This window comes from Cucurbita moschata, unplaced genomic scaffold (genome assembly GCF_002738365.1).
Source record: "Cucurbita moschata cultivar Rifu unplaced genomic scaffold, Cmos_1.0 Cmo_Scf00051, whole genome shotgun sequence".
Taxonomy (NCBI): Eukaryota; Viridiplantae; Streptophyta; class Magnoliopsida; order Cucurbitales; family Cucurbitaceae; genus Cucurbita; species Cucurbita moschata.
This window is the reverse complement of record NW_019268567.1, coordinates 1,013,923-1,034,467: the sequence shown is the minus strand read 5'-3', so window position 1 is coordinate 1,034,467 and position 20,545 is coordinate 1,013,923. Positions and strand designations below refer to the sequence as shown.

Genomic DNA, 20,545 nt, shown 5'->3' with positions numbered 1-20,545 from the left:
GTAATGAGTTAAACAACTATATTTAATTAGTTTTTTTCATTAAAAAAAAAGTCTAAAATTAGTTTTTTTTTCTTGGAAAAATGTCCAATTACTAAATTCAGAAACCTCTAGACATACTCCACGGACTAAAATACCCCTCATTTGAAATCTGATACCTATTAGTAACTCAAGATTATATAGCAAAAGAAAAAACAAGAAAAAAAAAGAAAAAAAAAAAATATATATATATATAGATACACACTCAAATATAATGTATAAAACAGGAAAAAAAATTATGTATATACATTATATATACACACAATCTGAACATAATTTTCCATGAACATAAAATATTTTTACCAACATTCCTATAAAATGGAGATCTCCCAACATTTCCATGAAGGATTTTGAAGTTCTTTGCCAAGGAAGGGGATCATCCCATTGTCAAAACACATTCACTAATCACAACACTACTGTGTTAAGTTCCTACGGGAGCCATAAAGTGGAAGAACATTTATGTACAAATAAGATGATCTATAAGAACATAAAATTTAAAAGCAAACTATTTTAAGAGATTTGTAGAGAGGCAAAGAAGAAGAACCATACAAGACTACATAGCAACAGGTCCATCCCCACCCTGCTGCTTAACTCTCAGAGTCAAATATATCAATATCAAGGTTCCCAAGCTTGACCTGCAAATGGCAAAATCATCTGATATAAAAGATTTCTTTTTTTGATGAACAATCAAGTTACCTACAGGTTGTTTTTTTTTATTTATTTAAAACTTTGAGTAGCTTATAGATAGATTGGATCTTGATTCTCTACAAGGATGGTATAGTTTATATATCAAAAAAGCATTTTTTTCCCCTAAAAAGGGAAACAGAAAAAGAAAAAGGAAAAAGAAAAAGAAAAAGAAATGAAATGAGAAGGAAAAGGGTAGTGTTCCAAAAGTGCTAAAAAACAATTTTCAGATCTTACAAAAGATTTAAGAACATTTAAAAGTAGTCTAAGTATTTTAAAGCACTTTTTTCACGAACCTCCTCCATCTATCCTCAATCAATAGCTATGCAGTAAAAGTCACTTGTGTTTTGGACTTTCTAAGATAAATTGCATTTTTTTCGTAAATGCCCAAAATTCAACTCAGTAATTGGACTGGGACCAAAATACAGAAGATTAGGAATCTGGTACTCACAATACCGAGAAAAGAACAACAATCTTTCTTGAATCAAATGAAGCAGAACGTTTATATTTTCTCCACCTGTTGTTTGACGCGTCCTGAGCCCTTTCGATCCCTGATTTTTCTGATGAATAACAAAAGAAATTGAAGTATTGATAAAAGATTATTGAATTTTCCTTGTTGATTGAAATTTTCTATACAAGTTGTTGCGTTTTTCAAGCACTAGAAAGCAAATGCGTGCATACCTTTAGACGAGAACTTCAGCAACATAAGTCCATGATCCAACAAATATTGCATAAGTTTCGCCCCCATTTTAAGACTGGACTGTCTCTGCAGTACCTTCTCAATGCGCTGTAAGAGACGTAGAATACAGATCACACACCTTAGTATGTAGAACTTCAAAACTTTTAAAAAAGTAAAATCAAACCCATTAAATTGATTTCAAATGATTAAAAAACATGTCTAGAGTAATTTAAACATGATAAGAGTGGTTTAAATAATTTACAAATCAATTAGCTATCATTTTAGGATCATGATTTTCATTTTTTTAAAAGGAAAAGCCATCTCTAAAATTTGCGTAAATAGATGAGTTCAGTTACCACTAATGTACTCTCAGTTCTCAAGCTTTCAAAACTTCCTTCATAGGATTTAGATGTTTTGAGCTTGTCCAGCTTGTCCTTGTCAATATCAATATTTACTATGCACGAGGAACAAGCATCACCAGCATTCACGTGTATGTCAATTACGTTCTGGCAAGTCAAGCGAGTATCTGAAGTTTCCAATGACATCCTAGTTTTTGTTGGATGGGTAACTTCCAGGAAGCTGAGGAAAGCCAAATGCGGATCACACTCTGGACTGTTGTCGAATCCCTCGGTACTTAAAAAGCTAGAGGAATCATGGGCCTGAACAAATAAAGAATATTTGAAAAGAAACTCTCGAGATATATAGCATAACTATAAGTGTGAATCATCAACTAAGGTAATTATCTAGAATTCATTTAAAAATGATAATGTTTAGAGAAAAAAAAAAGAAACACAGAACATAGATATGCATTTCAAGGGCCAATAGGAGAAAGAAAATGACAACCACAAGTAAATAGGATTATTTTCAAAGCAGTTTATCTTTTTTATTAGATAAAAACAATTGAAGAGATCTATATATTCATCAAATATAATAAAATAAATTCAATAGAAATAGATTAAACGAGCCATTGAATGGGAGAATAATCTGATTGGGCACTGATGGTTGTGGGCAAAGGACTACAACAAAAGTAAGAGATTATGCCCTGTAAGGTGATTTGAAGTGAGAGGTGGGTGGGTTGATTTTGTTTTGCGTTTCTAAAGAGGATAGCTTTTTTACAGAAATAATTGCGAAACTAATAAACAATTTAGACCTTAATCAACTATTTTGAAAGCAATCAACATAGCTTTTAAAAGACAAAAGGTAACCAACATGATAAAGTAAGATAATAATTATAGATAATAGTTTCATGAAATTGAAGTTAGCTAATCAGTGATTTGATGTATAATTAACAAACAAAAATTTCAATGAAGTACAATAATTATGTATTTTTCATAACTAAGAACTGATATACGCGATCTAAATGCATCATTTGCTAGTTTTTTTCTCATTAAAAATTTTCTTTTCGGCTACTTTCATAAATTTCTTTAATTGCTACATCTGCCCTAGTTATTTTCTTCTTGCACAAAACAATGGCCCCAGACGCCATGTCCAAAAGAAGAAATGGTGAGCTCCATCAAGTTGTTACCACAAATAGAGAGAGAGAAAATACCAAAATATAGTGGAAAAGCAATACACCATAAAAAACGAACTTACCAAAGAATTTTGGAAGGGGAACGAAGTCTTCTCAAAGAGAATTGGCAAAATTTCTGAATGGCGAAAACAATTAATTATCAGCATCATGCAACTGGAAATCTAAAACTACGGATTACTTCACTTACAAAGCGTAATTAAGAAAAATACCTAAAGAACAATGACGCTCCCTCTCGTCAAGTCCAGTAACTTTCGCTAGTTTTTCTTGAACGAGAACTCCATTCGACACAGCTGCAGTCTGAAAGGGAACGAAAAAGGGAAATACATAATTCAAAGCAACGCCAAAAGCAAAATGAGTACATAAGTGATAGAATCACAAAGCTTAAACGAATCTTTAGATTCTCATTTCTTAGCCAACAAAAAAACTCCAGCACAACAGAAATCTGTAAAAAAACGAATGAATAAACCAAATTTGCGAGTCTAAAATTACAGTGTGGAGGAAATCGAGAGGAAGAAGGGCTAATTGAAACTTGCTTTTGGTGATTTGATAACAAGCATTGAAAATGTCGACTTAAAACAAATGTCACCATTACCTGACACTGATTAACAGCCATTGCCGTGAGGTTAGGAGAGATTGAGTCCCCTCGGCTCTAGCCTCGGCCATTAAAAAGCCATCGAAAAATCAAATGGACAGAGACAGAGAGAGAAGAGCCATAGATATAGACGTTAGTACGTTGCATCGAAATCGGGAGCGCTTTTTTTTTTTTTTTTCCTTTTTTTCTTCCTTTTATTTTAATGAATTTTATTTTATTTTATTTGTCCCTTCTGATTGGCACGATTTGGCATAGCCCATGCTAGTTATTTTCTGACCATAATGCCCTTTTCGCTTTTTTTTTTTTTTTTTTTTTAAATTTCTTTTTGTGTTTTTTAATTGCGTCTTATTCAATAATAATTGATTTAAAACGCATAAAAAAAGCTACATAATGGTTAGGTTATATCTCAACTTTTTATTTTTATTTTTATATGAAAAGGCAAGAAAATAAATATTTAAATATTTTAAATTTTTCAAAATGTTTTTATTTTGAAAAACATATGTATTTGGTATCTATTTCTTATTTTTATATAATTTCACACATTCTTTTTTTAATTAGAAATACAGTAAATTTCCAGACTATCATAATTCGAATTTCAAGATCTCTTAAAACATGTGAGTGAGGACAAAATATGTTAAAAGAACTCAGTGAGAAGAAAACATGTTAAACATACTCGGTTTGTGGGGGATAATTATTACTTTTAGAAGCATTTTAAGACAAGTAGATATCATGATCATGTCGAAAACACAGAAAATGTTGGGACCATCGAAATACTAATTTTAAATCCCAGTTCAAATAAGTATTATAGTATATTTTGTTAGCCAGTTGAATTAGGTATGTATCAATTTTATTTTAAAATTTTGAGTCGTAAAATAGAAGGGTTGTTTTATGATTCATAAACGATAAATAAATGCAAAATAAGAAGGTGATATTTTAAAATAAAATCATTAAAGAATTATTTTCAAAAATATGAACAAATACATTTCCTTTCGCATTTTCCCTCCAACAATAATATATATATAACACTATCAAATGTGTAACAAACCTATGACCGATTTTGTCATCTTTGGATTTTTCGTTTATCTTTGGGTTTTTCCTTTTGGATTTCCAACTTTAAAATGTGTCTGGTAGGGAAATGGGTCTTTTGTTCTCCTCCCGATGTGGGGACATCACATCACAATCCACCCCCTTTAGGGTCCAACGTCCTTGCTAGCACTCGTTCCTTTTTCCAATCGATGTGAGACCCCCACCAAATCCACCCTCTTTGGGCCCAGCGTCCTTACTGGCACACCGCCTCATGTTTACCCCTTCGAGGAACAGCGAGAAGGCTAACACATCGTTCGATGTCTGGCTCTAATACCATTTGTAACGACCCAAACCCACCACTAGCAGATATTGTTCTTTTTGGACTTTTCCTTACGGACTTCCCTTCAAAGGTTTAAAACCCGTCTGATTGGAGAAGGTTTCACGCCCTTAAAACAGTCTTTTATTCTCCTCCAGAATTTTCAACAATGATAATTAGCAATAACAATAAATTTAAGCAGCAATAATACAACAATGATAATTAATTAAGAGAGAGAGAGAAAAAAAAAAGAAAATTAAGAAAACCAAAATTAGAATTAGAAAATATGAAAGTGGGCCCAAAGGGGTGGGTCCCACCGAGTGCAGAAATCGAGGAAACTTTTCACGTGGGACGGAAACAGGGAGAATCAGGGAATAGAGGAAAAGGATAGGGGTAAAATGGGGAAAATGAAAAAACGTAGGATATTTGTTTGAATTGCGCATGTGAAGGCCAAAGGCCGAAGACTGATTGTTTTGTGAAGAAACAAAACAAATGTCTAAATCAAAATAAGCCTTCACGGGTTGCCAAACTGTTTCAGGCGCTCCTCACCTAAGTCCTACCCTCTCTCCTAGCCTCACGTTTGTCTTTCCAAACCAAACAAAACCTCCCTTCCTCCCCGGAACAATTATTCGATGAGTTTGTCACTGTATCTCCGTCGTTTTTTCAATGGAATGTATGAGAAAAGTATCTCAAACTTATATCGAGGAGTAAATATAGACATATAAAGTTAAAAGAGGCATTCAGGAAGCCATTGGTCGCTTTTCTGGACAAGTTTCTATTAGTCCAGACCGACCAAACAAAACCTCCCTTTCTCCCCGAAGAATTATTTGATGAGTTTGCCACGGTATGTTCGTCGTTTTTTTACAATGGAATGTATGAGAGAAAGGTATCTGAAACTTATGTCGAGGAATAAATATAGACATAAAAGTCAAAGAGGCATTTAGGAAGCAACTAGTCCTTCAGGACAACGCTTCTATCAAGGGTTAGTGCGCCCTCCGTCCCATCGTACTAATAATAATGAAGGGCTTTGATGCTAGCAAATACCCTTGTAGTCGAGATCATTCCTTTCCCCGGCTCGTAATAGATCGTTAAGTTTGGCTCAGTGGTATAACCTTGAAATCATTTGGCTGCCATGCAAAGAGAAACATCCCTTTCTCCTACAACTCTGAAAAAATCATGAACTATAAGTTGGATGGCCTCTTGACTTTGAGCTTTTCCTGAAGTAATTGTTGAAGCATCGTTACATAAATAAATAGAGTAGAAACTAGCAGGACAACAAACCAGCATAATACGAGTAACAGCCAGAACGTAACATTTCGATGGTACCTTCTTACGACTTGCCAATTCACTCGACCGATGAAGTTCGGACCCTACGTGAACGACAAACCTGTCAACGTTTTATAAGGTTCATAAGTAACTGGTAACAAAAAAAACATTGTTCCTTGTAAAGCTACTCCAATACCCTCGAGATTCAACTATCACGACATCACGAGACTAATTAATGTAACGGCGTTTGTTATCTTTGTTACAAATCATGGAGAGTCGTCGCCACCACCCCCACCCCCACCCCCCTTTAAAAATGAACCCTCGAGCTTTACCTAGCATGTTCGGTCCGATGAAGGACACAGTCACTACCCAAAACTACTAAACTTATAGGTTTCAACACTACCTCCCACCTGACCTGGGGGTGCCCTCCGCCCTCGTTCGTCCTCTCCCACAAAAAAATGTGTCATAACGCTCTCAATTTTCTCGCTCGCCCCAACAGGGTCTCAAAGAAAGACATGAAATAGCTTCGGATCTCGCTCAACATCGACTGAATAAGAGTGATTTTTTCCCCTTTAGAGAAGACCTTTTTTCCACCAAAGAATCCCAAAAGGTCCAACTCTTCGAATTACCACTTAAGGGCAACCCCAAGTAAGAAGAAGTGAGCTGACACACCTCACAACCAAGCTTAACTTGGAGTGCAGCAATTTAAGTCACTATTTGAGCTCTTACCCTGGTAATCTTAATGTCAAAATCACTTCAAAAAACGACAAAAACCTACTAGGATTAACAAACGACTTTTCCTGACCCGAATATAAAAGGAAAGTGTCATCTTCAAACTCAAAGGCGAATCGACTCATTCCCCACCTTAAACCCCTCAATCTCCCCCGTCTCGATACATGTTGACATTACACCTTTTCCATGTGTTCCTAATATGCAAGTTCCACAATAACAAGTCCTTACACAAGTTCCTTACACAATAACTACTCTCAAGCAGACAACCACAAGTAGTCTAAGAAAGTATGATTAATTTGAGCAAACCTTTCGTTAGCTCGAGTGGTCCCTTTAAATAGCAAGATTATCCCCGACAAGCGCAGGCAATGTCCTAGATCTGAAAGGAAATGTCCAAGAAATACTAAGCTTGTTCAGTTTAACCATATAAGTGGATCTACATTATTGGTTTTTATAAATTGTTTTGAGGCAAACGAGAACAAGCTTAGTATTTAATGAAAGAAATAGAATAAAAGTAGTCTTCATACCTCTACGTGTGTGCCAATTGCTACAGACTTGTTTCCTCTCTTCGGCCGTAAATTACATTATTTCCTCTTTTCTCAGGAAGTGCACTAAGCTTCATTGAGAAACATTTTCATGATGTCCTTCATCGAACCGATAGGACTCTCATTCTGTAATGGTCGAGTTGGTGCCACGTTCCAAGTGTACAATCTGGGGAAAGAAAAGATATGGCAGGACATACCTTTATGATGTAAAGAAAAGATATGACAAACATATCATCTCCTCGCTACATGCTCGACCTGAACAGAAGGAACTTTGATTTACACCAACGATGTAGCAACAAATGCAATACACCGTCTCCATACCATCACATCATCTCTTGAATGATGTTTAGAGCATAACTAGTAACGTGCGTTGTTCTAGGCTAGACAAGGCTTGAGATTTTTCATCACGTACGGTATAAACATACATATTTTATGCATGAGAATAAGGACAATAGTGATTCTAATCAACAAACAAACTAGAGAGAAAGAAATAGAGAGAGTACTCTACCAAGTAAGCCACAGACAAAGCATTTTCTCAGCTTTCCAACTTCTGATCAACAATGCTAGAAGGCAAACCCAGCGTTTGATAAGTAACATCATCTGGAATTATTCCATCCGCTCTCATTTCATCGAACAGTTCGTGTGCTTTGTCAATTATTCCAAGTCTAAGAAACCCAGAAATAAGAACAGTGTAAGTTATCACATCCGGTGTAAGATTGGCTCTCTTCATATCATCAACCAAAAACCCTGCAAGATCCAAACGTCTTAACTTGCAGAATCCATCAATTAAACAAGTGTAAGTAACAACAGTAGGTGAACATCCTTCATTTGACATTTTCTTAAACAAAGACAACGCCTTCTTCATGTCTCCGGTTCTACTAAATCCAGCGATCATGGACGTGTACAAAATCTGATCCGGAATCATGCCTTTTACAATCAATTCATTAAATAATTTATATGCCCAATATGTTTCATTCCTCTGGCACAACATATTAATAATAATAGTAAACGTGACCGTGTTGGGTGCAACTCCTAGTCTTTGCATTCTTTCAAACAGCATTAATGCTTTCTTCATATTAGAATGCTTTGCAAAACCATCTATAAGGGTACTGTAATGTACAACCCCTGGAAGAATATTCAACTTTAGCATTACAGGGAAAAGCTCCCACACTTTTTCCAGCCTTCCTTCCTCACACAACCTCTTCATGATTATATTGTAGGTGTATGAGTTAGGCATAATACTTAGATCTTCCATATGAATCATAAATTTCAGGGCCTCCTCCAATTTCCCTTCTCTGCAGTACCCGTCGACGATAAAATTGCAAATCATCGTATCAGGCAAACCACAATATTTTAGCATGAAATTGAAAAGTCCTATCGCTTTATCGAAATGTCCCATCTTGCAAAACCAACGAATCATTCCACCAAAATCAAAAGCATCAGGACATAAATGATTGTCTACCATCTCATCTAAGAGTTTGTAAGCATTATCCATATTACCATGAGAACAAAATCCTCTAATCAAGATGTCATAAACAATGAAATCATATTTGTAACCAAGTTTCTGAAGTCTACGAAAAATATCTAGGGAAACATCCATCAATCCGCTCTTACAAAAACCATAAATCAGAGACGAATAGCTGACTAAGGATGGTTTTAATCGATGAATCTCCATTTCCTCAATCAGATTTAGACCTTTCTCGATTTCCCCTTTTTTGCAGAACCCATCAACTAAAATACTATAACTATATGCATCTGGTAGTATTCCATAACCCCTCATTTCCTCCAAAACCTTCAGAGCTTCCTCTATCTTACCCTCTAAACAAAATTTATAAAGAATCGGATTGTAACAATAAGCATTAAGAGGTTGGTTTTTGAGTCTCAGACTTTGAATGAAGAACAAAGCAGACTGAACAGAAACTACTTTACAAAGTGCACGGATGTAAATGCTGTATGTTACAACAGTGGGTGTCTCACCACTCATCATTAATTCCTGAAGGAAAAGGGTTGCTTGTTCGATGTTGATATCACGCCCATTTAATCCTTGGCAATAGAAGTTCATCATAATTGTGTAGGTATACACATTAGGATTTGGGCCAGAAGTCTTCAAATCCTCAAACAAACATCTAACAAAATCTTCTTTGTTTGCTTCAGCCAAACACTTGAGCAAAAAATTACACGACGAAATCTCTGGCTTAATCCCCATTTTCTTAGCTTGAATAAACACATCCACAGCATTCTCAACCATTGAATTACCAGAGAAAACCTTTATAAGCATGTCAAACACAATTCTTAACTTCCCCACATCATAATTTGAATCCATAAGAAATGGGAGCAATGCAAATAAATCCTGCTCAGCCTTCCTAGTGTGGCAAACAATATCTCTAAGAAGAGAGTAAACTTCCCTCCGCATACCCGCCAGTGAAAATACATGAACCATAATTCTAAATGCATATAGAGAGTTAAAATACCCATAATGTTTCACGGCTGTCGAGAATCTTACCTGCCTCGCCACCGTCCAGTTCAAAGATTTTAGAACACGAACAACTAAAGGAAAGAGCTGCCCCTTCCTCCAAACAACTGAACAGTTTCTTGTGGCGTTAGCTTCATGAAAAGCTTTAATTTGAGCTACTGGACTTTCATCAAACACTTGGTCTTCAACCAACAACACCGACAAGGAAGAATAGCACGCTCTTCTCAAGAGATGGTAGTGAAGAATTCGATTATGGAGGAAAAACAACTCAGATGAACATACTTTCGAACATGGGCAAAAACCCATGAATGAATAAGATGAACTTGATTAAATTTTGCTTCCGGAGGCTAATTCCCAACTCTCTGGAGGTCTGAAAATTAAGCAATGAGACAGAAATGGATAATTTCGAAGTTGAAAAGGTTTATCTACCTTAGCTACGAGGTTAAAGACTAGACGCTGCAGGGGTTGAGGGATTGTGCAGAGAAAATACCCATCTCCGGTAGTCGGCTATCAGAGGTCATTGTCTCACAAACCGGGCGGCGGTGGTTTTAGCACACCCAAAATCATGAACCAAAAACACCCATTGTAAATCGAACTATACGTAAATTCAATTTTTTTTATGAACCAGAACCAGAACACATCCCCTGGTTCTAAAAAGATTTAGGGTTATTTTTAATTTTATTGGAATTTTTTATCGTTAAATTAATAAAATATATTTATAATTTTAAAAGGTTCTACAATACCCTTGAATTTCCAAAAAAAAAAAGTCTTTAAAAAAGTATTTATATAAATATTCTTAAAAATTAAAAAATTTAATTAATACTTTTTTTACTTTTTAAAAAAATAGAATTTATATAAATATTTTTTAAAATTAAAAAGTTTAATTAATACATTTTTTTTACTCTTTTAAAAAAATTAAAAATACCTGTAGTCATGTTTAAAAATACCAATAAAATTTTAAAATAGTATTAACATGTTTTACTCTTTTACTAAATTTTTAAATTTTGTTTTGAAACTTTTTAAGATATTTTTTTAAAATATTTTAAAAAGTTTATGTCAACATATATATATATATATATAGTATTTTTTAAGACTTTTGAAGTTGCATGGTTATTATTGAATTTTTTATAATTTTTTGATATTTTTTTAGACAAGCCGTTTAAGGAAATTTTTATTAATTTTTTTTATTTTTTATTTTTTACCATAATCTCCCAAGTTTATAAATAGAAATATCAAACTTTTATTATTGTATCATTTGTAACTTTAAATTTTCAATTTCATCCATTTAAACATTAAACTTGAACAAGTTTATAAATTTACACGTTAATGTTTCAATTTTCATTAAAATGTTATTCTATATATGTTCAATCCTAAACGTGTATGTATACCCCTTCAAATTTTAGTTATAATATTTTTTGGGTTAAATTATACCGTTAATCAACATTAAAAATTTTGTTTATTTAGTAGATCAAATTTTAAAAGTCTCTAATACTTTTAAATTTTGTGTAAAAGTCTCTAAAATTAAAAAAAAATTAGTATGTCACCCGATTTTTAATTTCACGTTTAATAATTTTAAAAAAATTTAATTAATATATTATATATGAAACTGAATTTTATAACCTTAGATTTTTTTAAAATATTAAATAAGTTAATAACTTATTATTTAAAATTCAAATATTAAAAAATTTATTCGATATAAAATTGAATATTTAAAATGCATGTAGAGAAGTTATATATATATATTTTTTTTTTTAAATAATGTAATATTCCTAGAGAAGTTATAATACGTTTAAGATAAAGGAAAAAAGCAAGATTAAAAGATTAATAACAAAGCGAGAATGATGTAAAAGATTAGTGGACCATTTTGAATATCTAGGAAGGTACAAGCGTGAACACGCGCAAGTATCACCGCATGAATGATTGGTTCATCAACAGTTCAATTCAACACTCTGATCGCTGTAATGTAAGGATTTGCCAACGAATAATGAGCTTTTTTTATGATCATTGTCATGGAAATTCAGTTGCAATTATGACGAAGGAATCAATACACCTACTATTCTCAATTTTGCTTCAAACAGTCGTCGACAAATGCTTTGACTCCATTCCACTCAAATTCATCGTCTTCTTCCATTTTTCGCACATGATGGAGAGTTCTTGGCCGTGATTAACTTCGCAATCGAGGTCAGCAATCGCCTGCGGTATTTTGTGCGTCAAGCGTGGCTTTGCTTTGATCTTAATCGTCGCCAATCGAGCTCCAAAACATGGCAGAAAGCGGGCGTCACACTCCTGGCAATTCAATAGGTTAGATTTAGAAGTTGAGCTTCAGTTTTTGGTTCTTTCTGTGAAAGTTGCCGTCTGAATTGATTTGTTTCTTTCCGGAAACTTTCTGCGAGTGTTTTGACTGAGCTGAACGTTTTTCTTTCTGGTGATTTGTTCTCTCTTGAACTCTGACTAGAAACTTCCTATAGACATAATTTGATTTTTTTTTTTTTTCAATCTTTTGAGCTCTGGTTGTTCTACTTCCTTGCTATTTTGTCCACTACGCTGTCCTTGAAAGAAATTCTGAATGTTCGAAACTTGTTTATCTCCATAATCCATATGTACTTGGTCGTGATACTAGTCGGTGAAAATAAGTTGCAGAAGATCGAAGTTATTTACATTAGGCACATCATTATCTTCTTACATTCTCCTACTGTAATTCATATTCCGTAATTTATATTTTCTTCTGGTGCTTTTTCCTTCTGGTTCATTGTTCTATATATATATTTATGTATGGGAATAGAGAAATTGACGGAGGCAATGGTTCTTGTACCTTCTCGTATCGTTGTACTTGCTGACATCTGTTACTTGATCAAATACAGATATTGAACAAAACCTTTTAGAAGCAAAACATCGATGGCTACGCCCGGCTGAAATATGTGAAATTCTCAAAAACCACGATAAATTTTCTATTGCTTCAGAGCCTGCTAATATGCCTCCAAGTATGATTTCCTAAGTGATATTTTGATCTATAGTTATTTACATATGATAGTTGAACATTTCTAGCATTATTGTTGGGTTTCTAAGAAAATGTCAACAACGACTTCAAAGCTTCCTGCGAGCTTAACGTAATTGTATAGAAGCGTATGATTTCAAAACATGTCTTGGTTATTACTTTGTTTCTATAAAATAGCTGCAATGAGGAATGCAGCTTGCTATGATTCAATTTCTGCAAGGATCTTTTTGTGAATTTAGGCAGTAAAACTCTTCAGTGTAATCATCTACTTCAAATCCTTGCTTGCTATCTTAATATCGTTTATTATGTTTTTTTTTTTTTTTCAGTATTCGCCAGTAGAACCTTTCTTGCATGAGCTTAGCATCTTTCATTTTATAATTTATATATTGGTTGGTGGACATCTTTCTTGCTACATTCTTTGCTCAACATTAAAAAGTTTTCCATTGCTTTAGGACTCTCGAGTCTCAAATGGTAGACTCATATTCTTGATACAGTTGTAGAATATGTAGTAGAATTGCATCATTTGATGCACTAACGGAGGTTGACCCTCCCTCCCAAGTCTGATGCCTCGTGCCTCTAGGTTGAAAGGCTTTGCAGTCAAATTCCACAATCTCTGTCTAGGTTCTCAACCATTTCCTTCGCCAAATTGATGGGTCAATGTTTTGAATATTTGTTGCATCAGTTAGTGTTTGGTTCATTTTGACCAGGGAGTGCTTCAGCTAAAACAGTCTTTCTATAGGTTCTCTACTGTACCAAACAGTAATTGATTGATTACTGTGGTTTGAAACTCATTTCTAAGGCATTGTGCTTCATGTTGAGTGTTGATTCATGGCTCCATGGTCCCTGCAGGCCATTGAGCTCTAGCACAAATATGGAAAATTTTGCTGACAAATTTCCTTATCATTATTTGCAAGTATTATGGCTAGCTAACTAACTAATCTTAGGTAGGGGCAATCACAGGAATTCGATCATGATCTATTTTGTAAATTCTAGATCATTTTCTGATAGTGATTAAAATTGAGTTTTTATAAGAAAAAAGAATTTTCTTACACACAAGTACATATGATCCTGGCCTTCATAAGGATGTGCTTGACTATGGAGGGTCATAAAGGGCAATAAACAAGCAAGGAACTACTTACATATGAAGAAACTGATGAAATATCACCATAAAAATGATGGATGAAGGTAACGTTTAACAGAAAATGAAAGGAAACTGTTGAGATTCCACGACGCTAACTATTCTTCCTGGACTCTGGTATATGTTATAGAAGGAAATTTCCTATTCCAAGATTTCTAAGATGTTAGATACTCGGATCATTACATTGTATGGGTGTCCCACACTACAGGTAAATAGGTTTGCAAGGAGAAATGATTATGCACATTGACAGGAAATGTTCTTTAAGACAGTAGTTGTTACCCAGTTAAAATTATACTTCTTGATTCAAGGTTGAAGCTTGCACCTTGGCTTGATTTCTATATAATTGACAGGTGGTTCACTTTTTCTTTATGATCGAAAGGTGTTAAGATACTTCCGCAAGGATGGACATAACTGGAGGAAGAAGAAAGGAAAGGCGGTAAAGGAAGCTCACGAGAGGCTCAAGGTAATTAGCTTCAAAGATGCATTTGGTTTGTCTTTCCGTTTTTGCTCACTGTTGAGGCAATTTTGAAAGCTCTGATTATGCTTCAAACACAACTCTTTTGTATTGGCCAGGTAATTTGATTGTATCCTTTGCTGTTTAATAGTCGAGCAATTTGTGCATTTTAATAGAAAACAATTAAATTCTTTGGTTTAGGCTGGAAGTGTGTACGTGCTGCAATGTTACTATGCACATGGGGAAGAAAATGAAAATTTTCAGAGGCGCACTTATTGGATGCTGGAAGAGTGAGTTCATAATAATAGCATGCATATTATGCATTCAAGCTTGCTTTTGCATGGCCTTGCTACTGTCAACCCATAGCTTTATTGCTTGAAGGTTTGATTAAATGGCTATATATTTGTTTGCTTACCTTATCAATGGGTTCTGCAGGGATTTATCGCACATAGTTCTTGTCCACTATCTGGAAGTGCAGGTTTGCATTTTAATCTTTTGAAGTATTTTTTCAATTAGCTTTCGGATTACAATTTTAAAGTAGATTTGGTGGATTAAGAAAATCAATAGCACAATTGTACGCATATCGGGTGTATTTTGATGATATTGTCCAAACCTTGGCTCTATGAAAAAAAAATATCTTTGCTGCATTTTATGAGTACCAACAAGTAGTGATGATTGAATGAATTCATGTACGGACAGGGCTGAGGAGCGTAAGTGTGATTTTGTTACGTTGTTTACCTGCATGTAGATTTTTGGAATTGATCTTGCACATTAGCTTCCCCCCCCCCCCACACCTCTCCATTTCTGAATGGGGGTAGAGGTAGTTTTATGGTTCTTGGGTGTGTTGACTATTTTGTAGGTAGTTGTATGAATTTAGAATGAATAGATAGAGGAAATTAGAAGGTTACGTAATTGGAACTATGAGCTTAGTGCACTAGCTCAACGAGTGAGTTTGATTAAATGGACAAAAAATGATGACAGCATGCATACGTGTCAGCAAAAATAGTAACCTCTATGCAATTCAACTGTGAGGACAAGTTTTATCACCCAAAAAAAAAAAAAAAAGGAAAAGAAACAAGAAGAAGAACTGAGAACCGAGTTGTATACATAAGAGTGAAACGAAAAGACGAGGGGAAAATCAATTTGAGAATACTATCTAATATCCCGTAAGCGTGAGCTAACGGGCTTATTAAGGATGGTGAGCTAACGGGCTTATTAAGGATGGTGAGCTTGGTTCAATTAAGAAACATTTAAGTTGGAAGTCTATTGGTCATGATATCTGCTGCAAGTTCAAGTTGATCTTTTGAGGGGACATCTTCTTATTGACAACCCTTAGTTGAGCTTCTTAACTGGGGAATAAAATCATGTTCAATCCCAAAATGCTCGGTTCTTTGATGCATAATTATTTGCAGCAATGCAAGTTACATTGTCGCAGAGCAGAGTGGGTGCAGAAGACGGAGAAAAATTAAGTTCACAAAGGAAAGATTCATCCCCTATACGTTTAGTCCTGCTTTCGCCAATCCTTATATTTGAATTCATTCTTAGACATTGAGACATTTTGATTAGATTAGGAAAGAATTAAATTGTTGTCCGTAAAGTTACAATGTCTGGCATACTCTGCTTCTGTCATTGGAGTAACTAGCCCAATCTATATCAATAAAGTGCGTAATTGTGAGGGTTGAGGGAGGGAAGGACAAAATTGAAACAATAACAAAAATTGATATAGTTGTTTAGAGTACAAAATATGTTTTTTTTGGGTAAGGGCGTACAGAAAAAAATGCCTGCAAAAGGAGTTCTCAACTAGCTATCACAACAAACTCCAATCCAAAAGAATACACTATAAAGGATAATTACAAACGAATTTCAAGAGGACATCAAAAGGAGACATTGAATAAATCACACTCAAAACCTCATCTAAGACTTCCTCTAAACCCTTGAGAAAATTATCAATTTTCTCTCTAAAATGCTCCAAATAATAGTGAAGAAAAATTGCTTGCCAACGAATTCGACCACTTTTATGAATGTGAGGATTGACAAGCACTTCATCTTGACATATTTTTTCTTCTATAAATTCTTACAGCCAAACGGAACTCTACTATCGTCATAGATTTGAAGGAATAACTCACTTTCCCACCTTATACTTTTTCTTACCCCTCCGATGCTTTTGTCTCATCAAAAAAAAAAAAATTTCCCTCTCAAATGTTGTCTTTTGTTCAGTGCTTATATTGACCTCGAGTTTGCTGAAATGTCATCAGAGCAATAGAGCAAATTTCAATCGTATTCAGGGGACTGATGAAGCTGCTCTCTTTTCTCGAGAATCTGAAGAAACTACGAGCCATTCAGGAATGGACGCTTCTAAGTCCTGTAGGTTTCATCCATCTAATTATCAAATACTTTCACAAACTACTGAGATTAGCCTGAACAGTGCGCAGGCATCAGAATATGAAGATGCTGAATCAGGTGCTTGTATTGTACATGAACTCTTAATCAACCACAGCCCAGAATTGAAATCATTGCTTGGGTATATTTATCATTGCTTTAACAATGTTCTACTGGTTAACATTAGTTCTTTTGCAGAATATGGTAACCGAGAAAGTAATGTTTTCCATTCTGTACTTGGATTACAACGGTCTAACATGGAAAGTACTAGTCGTGAGCCCTGTGATCCAAACTATCCTGCACCATTATCAGGTAGACTGCTCATTACTTTTCCTTGATTCTTTTTCTTTGAAAAAAAAGTAACAGGCTACCAACTAATGGTAATACACTGAATTGTCGTCCGATAATTATCAAGAAAACTTTACAGCCTTTGGTGGGAATTGCTTTCCGACATCATCAGATAGAAGTAAAGACAGCAATCATGCTGAATCAATTCATGAGCCCCACAAGAACCTTTGCTTCTCTTCTGATAATGTCTTGAAAAGTGGTGCTACTGGAATATATTCACCCCATCTGCAGCCATCATTTTCTACATCTCGACCTAAAATTTTAGACAATGTTCCCAAACAAGGTGATGGGATAATGGGGTTGCCCTTCTCTGATAGATGTAAAAGGGAAGATTTTGGTAATCACCTGCTTGCCCAGGAAGATTGTGAGGTTAGTTTTCTTGTAACTTATTCGGTAATTTTCAAAGTATAACTATCAAAAATCTTCCATGTATTAGACGGAATAATGCTTCAAAAGGGTACCACTGGATAAGTACTTTGTAGTATTAGCATTTGATTATTTATTTCACAGATCTTGAAGTAGAAAAACGGAACAAAATACTTTCTAGTCATATGCCCTAGAAATGGATACCCTCTGCCTATGCATGTATTTCAAAACATCGAATAGGAGTAAAATCCAAAATACTATACCCGTAAAAAATTATACAAAAAAAGTGAAGACGAACAAAAAGGGTACCATTGGAAAAGCTACAACATGTTTGACTAGTATTTCAAAACATCGAGTGAGATTAAAATCCAAAATACTATATTTTTATAAAATAAGAACACAAAAGAATGGAAGACTGACGAAAGGGGTAGCAATGGAAAAGCTGCAACATGGTTGACTAGAGTGCAGGAGAAAACGGTTCGAAAACTTTGTTCCCACTTTGAGTTGACGCAAGTGTTTGGAAGAGGAAGAATCACAACTCAAAGAATTAAAAGAAAGTTAGAGGACCATTGTGAAATCATTCATGAAATACGTCTATAATGTCTAATTTGAGAACATTTCAAAACTCTTTAAGGAATTTTCTTGTGAAATCATCTGGCCTATAAGCATGTGACCAGGTCCTTCATAGACGCTAGTACTTCATATTCATCAATCGATATTTGTTGCCCCTGCAAGCCAATAGGATTAAATCTGATGCCTTCATTCTTTCTCTATAAATTATCGAAGAAAGGTATCAATACGTCTCATATGAAAACCCTAATCAATTAGATCTACGAACCCTTATAGTGCAAACCCCTAGATCACAAATGCTAAAACCTCTAAATCAAGATAATTTCATCCTAAATGATATTAAGCCTCAGTGACGTTGGTTCCTTGTCAAGTTCTATATTTCTCTTAGGCTGTCAATGATGACATTTTTTTCATAAGTATTTGTTAAGTCTCATTGTAATGCATTGGAGTCCATTTTTCCAATTGGGCTCTTTTGTGGGGTTTTTTTTTCGTAATGCCTTTTATTCTTTCATTTTTTTTCTCAACGAAAGTTCTGTTTCTTATTAAAAAAGAAAAAAGAAAAAACATTAATTATGTATTTTTCGCCAATATGACTGAAGCTTCTGCTATTCCAAGAACTTTCGATCATATTGTCACTCGAACCATGAAATATTTTCATGCTTTTGTTTTGAAAACAATTTGATAACATTGATAGACTATACTGACTTTTGTTCTTCTCTCCCTTTGGGTTCCTGTTTCAAATTTTGTTTAAAGAATTTTAAATCATATCATCAGCCACCCAAATGGATCCAGAGATGCAAAATGATCAGTCAATATAAGAATGCTTCCAAAAAGTGCTTTCAAATACAAGCACGATTATTACCCAAACTCAATTTCTGATGGACAGGCGACATTGGAGGGGAAATCCAAGTTCGCAAAAAAACAGCCTTTATTGAATGCTATTACTACTGAAGCTTTGAGGAAGAGTGATAGTTTTAATCAATGGATGAGTAGAGAACTAGGAGATGTGAAGGAGGCAAGCATGCAGTGCAATTCTGGAGCACACTGGAATAGTGTAGAAAATGAGGTTGGTAATTCCAGCATCTCTTCTCAAGCGCATCTGGATACATACATGTTCAGTCGTTCCCTCTCCCATGAACAGCTCTTTAGCATTATTGATTTTTCACCAAGCTGGGCATATGAAGGTTCTGAAATCAAGGTACTACAAAGCTATTTTTCAAAAAAATTCTGATATCTTCTTGTAAATCAAGTTGAATCTTGTCTTTTATAGAGATGGAATCCAATAGAGTTATCAATATCTCAGGTCCATATTATACGTTAGAATTAGATAGGTTTTCCTTTTCTTTCCCCAATCATTTGATAGGCCTGTTTTATAGGTTTTGATATCAGGGAAATTCTTGAAGCGTAAACAAGAAGTGGAAAATCTTAAATGGTCTTGCATGTTTGGCGAGGTGGAAGTACCAGCGGAAGTTATAGCAAATGGTGTATTGCGATGTTTTACTCCCATGCACAAGGCTGGGAGGGTTCCCTTTTATGTTACACGTTCCAATAGATTAGCTTGTAGTGAAGTGCAAAACTTTGAATACCGAGTTAAGTGCATTCAAGATGTGGAAGTTATGTACGATACTAGCATCACAAACGAAGCACTTGCTTTGCGTTTCGTAAAATTGCTATGTCTGAGCTGTTCAGACACTTTGATTGCTGATCCCAACAGCTCTAGTGACAGATCAGGCTTTAATAAAGTCCGTGAATTGCTAAAAGTTGACAATAGTGAATGGGATCAGTTCATGAAGCCTAGGTGGGATGAGAATGTTTCCCTCGGAAGCACAAAAGAGTTGCTGCTTCAAAGGCTACTTAAAGAGAAGTTACACGTATGGCTATTGCAGAAAGTAAGGGAAGGTGGGAGAGGCCCTAGCGTACTAGATGAGCATGGTCAAGGTGTGCTACATTTTGCTGCTGCACTTAACTATGATTGGGCCCTTCTACCGGCAGTCGTTGCTGGTATAAACGTCAATTTTCGTGATGCAAATGGATGGACAGCACTACATTGGGCTGCATTCTTTGGCAGGTAAACACCTTTAACTGGGTTTGCTGCTTCTACTCGTCTTTCATTACTTTACTTGTACAGGAATTCTAAAAAGTCCTTATTGCTGACAAAGTATTATTTTTGGCATTTTTTTTTTTTTTTTTTTTCAAGAAAGTAAGGAACTGATAATTTGATAGTTAGAAGAATTTGATGCTTTGGTTATGATGCTATAGGGATGCAACTTGAGTAAGGAGAAGAATTTGGATAGTGTATATGTAAATACTTTTCAATACAAACTTTGAAAGGAGAAAAATTAATGGGAAAAAGAAACGGGCAAAATCAAAATAGATACTAAAATCTATGCTCAAAAAAAAAAAAAAAAAAAAAAAAAA

General features: G+C 34.8%; 3 protein-coding genes across 18 annotated transcripts in view; 1 reads left to right on the top strand and 2 right to left on the bottom strand.

Moving 5' to 3' along the window:
- Positions 1-303: 303 nt before the first annotated feature.
- On the bottom strand, positions 304-3,633 carry LOC111436086. The gene is made up of 7 exons (XM_023073783.1): positions 3,523-3,633; positions 3,140-3,227; positions 2,993-3,045; positions 1,756-2,058; positions 1,402-1,507; positions 1,172-1,280; positions 304-671 (listed from the first exon to the last, which is right to left on the bottom strand). Exons 1-7 carry the CDS (start codon positions 3,541-3,543, stop codon positions 590-592), a joined length of 762 nt encoding a protein of 253 aa, XP_022929551.1. The 5' UTR covers positions 3,544-3,633; the 3' UTR covers positions 304-589.
- Positions 3,634-5,359: 1,726 nt separating this feature from the next.
- Positions 5,360-10,508, bottom strand: LOC111436035 (pentatricopeptide repeat-containing protein At1g63070, mitochondrial-like). Of its 10 annotated transcripts, none has more exons than XM_023073709.1 (4): positions 7,387-10,508; positions 7,169-7,238; positions 6,191-6,251; positions 5,360-6,081 (listed from the first exon to the last, which is right to left on the bottom strand). In XM_023073709.1, the coding sequence occupies exon 1, from the start codon at positions 10,181-10,183 to the stop codon at positions 7,940-7,942; it is 2,244 nt and encodes a 747-aa protein (XP_022929477.1). In that variant the 5' UTR covers positions 10,184-10,508; the 3' UTR covers positions 5,360-6,081; positions 6,191-6,251; positions 7,169-7,238; positions 7,387-7,939. The 10 variants fall into 10 exon arrangements, with proteins under 10 accessions (XP_022929477.1, XP_022929471.1, XP_022929474.1 ...); XM_023073703.1 differs by having other exon boundaries at positions 5,360-5,675; positions 5,708-6,234; XM_023073706.1 differs by having other exon boundaries at positions 5,360-6,029; positions 6,146-6,234.
- A 1,248-nt stretch (positions 10,509-11,756) lies between these two features.
- The window catches only part of LOC111435890 (calmodulin-binding transcription activator 3), a 12,658-nt gene continuing 3,869 nt past the window's right edge, over positions 11,757-20,545 (top strand). The window contains exons 1-11 of one of the 7 annotated variants that reach the window (XM_023073485.1): positions 11,757-12,088; positions 12,122-12,178; positions 12,739-12,858; positions 14,361-14,473; positions 14,666-14,754; positions 14,900-14,942; positions 16,720-16,924; positions 17,042-17,155; positions 17,259-17,560; positions 19,014-19,325; positions 19,504-20,195. In XM_023073485.1, coding sequence (XP_022929253.1) covers positions 12,139-12,178; positions 12,739-12,858; positions 14,361-14,473; positions 14,666-14,754; positions 14,900-14,942; positions 16,720-16,924; positions 17,042-17,155; positions 17,259-17,560; positions 19,014-19,325; positions 19,504-20,195 — 2,030 coding nt within the window. In that variant the 5' untranslated portion in view covers positions 11,757-12,088; positions 12,122-12,138. The other 6 variants (XM_023073486.1, XM_023073484.1, XM_023073490.1 and 3 more) reach the window with 6 other exon arrangements.

Excerpts from the sequence above, each read along its gene's own strand:
- LOC111436035 (XM_023073707.1), bottom strand. The coding sequence starts at position 10,183 with ATGGGTTTTTGCCCATGTTCGAAAGTATGTTCATCTGAGTTGTTTTTC.
- LOC111436086 (XM_023073783.1), bottom strand. The coding sequence starts at position 3,543 with ATGGCTGTTAATCAGTGTCAG. Across the intron at positions 1,508-1,755 it reads GAACTGAGAGTACATTAGTG|CGCATTGAGAAGGTACTGCA; the intron begins GTAACTGAACTC and ends CGTCTCTTACAG. Across the intron at positions 672-1,171 it reads GTTGTTCTTTTCTCGGTATT|GTCAAGCTTGGGAACCTTGA; the intron begins GTGAGTACCAGA and ends TGCCATTTGCAG.